The 5737-nt window shown below is 42.3% G+C and overlaps 1 protein-coding gene across 1 annotated transcript in view; it reads right to left on the reverse strand.

Annotated features, from left to right (window-relative positions):
• Positions 1-308: 308 nt before the first annotated feature.
• Positions 309-5737, reverse strand: part of LOC114051998 (putative short-chain dehydrogenase/reductase family 42E member 2) — a 42368-nt gene continuing 36939 nt past the window's right edge. Inside the window, exon 12 of the mRNA XM_027874406.1 lies at positions 309-560. Within this exon, the coding sequence (XP_027730207.1) occupies positions 309-560 (252 nt within the window). The remainder of the gene's footprint in view (positions 561-5737) is intronic.

A 5737-nucleotide genomic window follows, 5' to 3' on the forward strand; every position in this document is an offset into this window, starting at 1 on the left:
ACACCAAAGACTTGATGGAAAAGGAGAAAACTCAAGGAGAGTTGGGGTGGGTGGGTGGGGTTTTGCAGGGCCCATACCCTGTCAGTGGGATGTGTTTTTGGACTTCCTGAAAAGAATTTGGATGCCATCTCATAGCTCATGCCTTCTTACCTCCTTCTTACCACTGGACAAGTCTTATATGAACTAGCTGGTATACTGTTTGTAGGGGCCCAGGACTTGCTATCTTCCTTGGTTCCTAAACTGGACCATTTTATTTCAGGTCTAGATCCCTCAGAATCAATGAGCCTGCAGTGCTTGGGCTGTGACTGTCACATGTGATTTCCATGGGAAAGCCCCAGGAATGAGGGGTCTAGGAGGTACAGGGAAAGCAAGAGTGCACCAAGGAGGCAGATGAGGGCCATCAGGAATCTCAGAAGCCCTGGGCTGTGATGCTGCCGCTTGTGCCTGGTCTGGATATAGTGGTCTACTGAGTCAGCAAAGGTGAACTTCTCCGGAACGTAGCCAAGTTGGTCACGGGCCTTTCGGATCTGGAAGGTGTGAGTCACGGCGATACTCCACACCTGAGGGGTTAAGGTTAGAGGGAGCCTTTGGGAAGAGTGGGATGGAGTGGGAGAGGAAGGAGATATAGCCCAACCCTGTCTGCTAGAAGGTGGTCCTGATGCTGGGCAGGCTGAAGCCTCATGTGCTTTTTGTGAAAGTTAACTCTAATTCTTTCTAATATGGAAATCATTGAAACCCTTGTGAGCTAGGGGGTAGGAGGAAGGGTCAAAAGACCTTTCCCTGAAAATGCTGTTGAGAGAAAAAGAGGGAGAAATTTCAAGGAGGGATAATTCAGGAAGGAAAATACAGAGATTTGTTGTTGTTCAGTTGTTTTCCACTCATGTCCAACTTTTCGTGACCCCATTTGGGGTTTTCTTGGCAGAGATACTGGAGAGGGTTGCCATTTGCTTCTCTCACTCATTTTGCAGATGATGAAACTGAGGTAAACAGGGTTAAGTGACTTGCCCAGGGCCACACAACTAGTAAGTGTCTGAGGCCAGATTTGAACTGAGTTGTTTACATAGTATCTCTTCCATTAGAATATAGGGTTCTTGAAGTCAGGGAGTGTTTTTGCCTTTATATTTCTTTTTTTTTTTTCCCCGCCTTTTGGTGAGGCTATCAGGGTTAAGTGACTTGCCCAGGGTCATACAGCTATTAAGTGTCATATGTCTGAGGCCAGATTTGAACTCAGGGCCTCCTGACTCCAAGTCTGGAGCTCTGTCCACTGTGCCACCTAGCTGCCCTTTGCCTTTATATTTCCAGTGCTTACCACAGTGCCTGACACAAAATAAGCTCTTAAATGCTTGTTGACTCACCTGATATATAATTAAATCCTTATTGCTTATTTCACCTTGGGCAAGTTACTTATGTCTTTGGGGCTCAATTTCCTCATTTATAAAATTGGGAGGATTGGGCTGAGACCTTTAAAGTCTCTTTCAGCTCTAAAGCCTATATTCCAAATAATAGCTCATGTTTATATATCAACTTATAGTTTATAAAGCATTAGTCTAGACATCATTACCTTGGGAAGTAGATAGAGTATTATTTTTCCCTTTTTTTACAGATGAAGAAACCAAAGGTCAGAATTTTTACTTTAGAAAGCCAACAAGTGATGGCATGCTGTCTTTACTTCTCTCTGGCCATCCTCCTGCAGCTCATCTTTTAAGGTCCACCTCTTCCATGAAGTCTTCCTTGATAACCCACACTGCCCCTGTGCATACTGATTTCTCCCTCTCTTAAATTCTTTAGCACTGACACAGTGCCTCATGTTACAGTACGTACTATTTTCCAGCTATTACATGTTATTTAGTCTTGTCCTTCCTAATTCCCCACAGTGCTGGGCACACAGGTGATTAAAAAATACTTGGGCATATGCTTGATTTTGCTAGGTGATGTTGAAAATCCCTGCCAGTGGGATCAGGGACTCGGTCAACCTGGGGAGCTTAGATTTCCCTGTAAGCTTTGCTTTGCCTACTCCGTTCTACAAACATAGAAGGGGCTTTTGAAAGATTACCTTCCCTAGACACATATCCAGACTTCCTCTCAGATAGGCAGGCAGCCAGAAACTGGGCAGCCCAGACAGAAATATCTAAAGGGAGGGAGGGAGCCCTGAGGGGCTGGTGAAATGTGCCAGGACCTTCCCTGGAGTATGGCTGTAAATTTTCCCTTCTGATTAAACGTTCTCCTTCCACAGATTGTTATAATTATGCAGAACTGATTTCTCCTAAGGGCTCTTCTCTGTTGTCTAGAGCTAGCCTGGTACCGATGCCAGATGCAGGATTCAGGGAATGAGAACAGAATCTATGATGACAGACAAATGGGAGGTGAGGACCCTGTGTTCCAGGCCCACCTCTGAATCCTCATTCTCTGATTTCTGAGTTGGAAGCTGATCACGATTCCATCTGTCTTTTACTTGTCAATCAACCAATACGTATCAGTAGTTTTTGCTGTACTTGGTGCTATGAAGACACAAAGGAACGTAAGGCATGGTTTTTGCCCTCAAGGAATTTAATATTTAGTGAAGAAGTCAGTATTAACTCATCTGGAACAAAAAGAGACCACTAAAGAGCTAAATTGTATAGTCATGTCTGTAGTATTCAGAGAGAAAGGAGAGAAGTCTGTACAGGAAGTGGGGAAAAGGCTAGGGGGACCAAGAACTTTTTCTGTGGACTGGAGATCAACAGACCCCCAAGGGGCCCATGGATAGATTTTAGGGAGGGGGCCCATAAAATTAGATGGGAAAATATTTTGATAAGTATATTTCAATATTGTTAGTTTCCTTTGTTATCCTATACATTTTATTTTGTGTATATAAAAACATTTTTTCTGAGAAAGGGTTCATAGGCTTTACCATACTGCCAAAGGGATCCATACACAAAAAAGGTTGAGAATCTGTGTTTTGAAGCGTGTAATTTTATTTAGAGAAACACCGAGTTTTCATGTCTAACGTGGGATGGGAAGGTAAAGAGGTTTAACTCCTAACCATTAGGGGATGTTTGGTTCCTCATCTGAGCCTGAGGTACCCACCTGCCTGTTGGACCATGTCTTAGACTTCTTCCCTGTTTGGACCCAGTAGGTTAATGATAATACTCCCTGATGCATCACTTGAGCCTCACCTCTTTGGTAGATTATAACCCAGATGGACTTCCCGCAGTTATGACTGTCTACTTACCTTAAGAGCCCAGCTCCTTACCTCACCTAAGAAGCCTTTCCCGGTACCTCCTCAGTTGGAAATCTTTCCCTCCTTGGATTTCTTCACTGTGAGTCCCTCTGTTTGGTACTACAGTTTTTGTAACCATGTCTTATCCACTCTGCTAGACTGTAAGCTCCTTGAGAGCAGGGACTGTGTTATCTTTGTATTCCCAGAGGCTTATATAATATATAATATAATTATATAATAGGTGCTTAATAAATGTGTATTCAGCAGAATTGAATTGTCTCCCTATGAGAAACAAACATGAATGTTGACTCTGGAGTTAGTTCCGCTGAGTAGGACAGGAACAGGGAGTAGACGTTATTTTTATTGATATAGATGATGAGGCAGATAGGAGTGTTCGAGGCAGATGGAGCAAACAAGATGCAGGATGTAGGATATGAGAAAGTGCTCAAGAAGACTATGCATTGAAGCCCCCCACCATGGGCTTATCTGTATGCATTCACAAAGCACCTTGGACTACCTGACATTCCAGAACAGAACAGCTCTTCCCTTCCCCCTCTTCTGTTCCCTTTGCTCATCTGTATGGACTATGTGACATTCCAGAGCAGCATTCCCCCTCCCCTCTCTTATTCCCCCTTCCCATTTTCTTAAACTGTAGTAGCTCCCCGCCTCTTTCTCCCTATCCTGTCAAACTGTATACAGACCAGACACACAACCCAGCTAAGTGCTCTGTCTTCCATGGGGAGCAGGGCCCGCTCTGACCTCCCATAAGGAACAGAGTCCACTGGGTGCATCACCCCTATAAATACCTTTACTTGACTTGGAGACGGTCTAAGCGAATTCCTTCAAAACAACACGGCAACACATACCTATTCTTCATCAATTCTGGTGGGGACCTGTCTTTGACTTGGACTTATCTTAGGTAAGACTTCTCTTGCAGTAGGCCCCCTAGCAGCTGGCCAGATAGGCTGAGGGGGCACAAAGGGGCTCAACGCCCGTCTCTGGAGATTCCCTTAATGTGAGGGACGCCTCGTTCGGCAAGCTTTGTCTTATTCCTTCCCTCCCATGGGATGCTGTGGTGGGTGGGAAGGGATTCTGTGGCCCTAGAGAGCACTAGCTTTGGTCTTTTACGTTATGGGTCAGTCTCCTGTGGCTAGGGACTCCCCTCTAGGTTGCCTGCACTGAAACTAGGGAAGCTTAATGAGAAATTTGTTCTCCAGGAGTTAAAGAAAAGGCACCTAACATTCTATTGCAACATGGCCTGGTCTCAAAATAATCCAGAGAATCAAGAAAAGTGATTTGTGAAGGGGAATTCCAAACAAGCCTTTCCAAACTTTTGGACTTCCTCTTTCCCTGTCATCACCTATGCACTATGCTTGTATTTCTTTTCCCACTAGGCATCCTCCTGCAAAATGGAAACAAATTTGGCTTACAAGATCTTAAAAAGAGATGCCTATAAATCTGTAGGAAGGCCTTATTAAATCTAACACTAGATAAATATTGGCTATGGTAAAGATATTGGTTATTGTGATTTATGATTATTATATAAAATCTTAAACATCTCCTTGTACTGTTCAATTATTTAATTGTTATTTAAGTAACTCTGAAAGCTCTGGAGGTTTCTGCCTAGGGAAACCAGCCACACCCTGTCAACATTCAATCAAATTCCTTAGGTCTTTTTGCCTGGACCAAAAAGTCTTAGGATATTTTAGCCCAGCACATTTTAAATTAACCTGATGATAACAGGTGTGATTTCAAACTGTTTGTAATACTTTATATGCATTTTCTAGGATATGCAGCTTGAAATTCCCAGGAGGATGGGTATGGAGAGCTGGAATGCTTAGGGCAGCTCTTTATCTGATAAGTTCAAAGGTAAAAGAGACAGGGAACTCCATTTCTTTAAGGAAGTAGAGGGAAAGGTTATTAGGAGCTGGGAATTGTCACCACATGTCTTTTAAAAAAAAAGGAAACAGGTGAATTATAATCTTTTCTTTTAAAGTGCTAAGAGTATTGGGCCTTAGAAATTAAAATATTACCATTAGTGATTATGAATCCAGATTTGATTTGATTTAAACCAAAATTTGTCCTGAAGGAAATAAGAATGGGGTCTGAGAATGCTCTCATTATCAGAAATATTATGATAAATTACAACTTAACAGGAAAAGATACTTGCTATTTGGCATTAAGAAATTTATTGGCTGTATGGACCCAAGAAAGCCCTATTTACCTCAGTTTACTGTTCTGTAAGAAGATAATAATAGAACCCACCTCCCAGGGTTGTTATGGGGATCACATGATTGTAAATTGCTTGGCACAGTGTACAGGGCATAGAGCATAGAGCAAATGCTATCTGAATGTTAACTGTTTTTTATTATAACCATCTACTCAAATTCTTATCAACTCTATGCAAGAATTTTCTGTGTTGTGGAATTGCTACTGAGTAAATGGGAATCCTGGCACCAGATAAGGGTGTGATCTTCAAGTCTGCTTCATCTAAGGATATATATATATATATATATATATATATATATATATATATAT

This window comes from Vombatus ursinus, unplaced genomic scaffold (genome assembly GCF_900497805.2).
Source record: "Vombatus ursinus unplaced genomic scaffold, bare-nosed wombat genome assembly UNPS02014807.1, whole genome shotgun sequence".
In the NCBI taxonomy this organism is placed as follows: Eukaryota; Metazoa; Chordata; class Mammalia; order Diprotodontia; family Vombatidae; genus Vombatus; species Vombatus ursinus.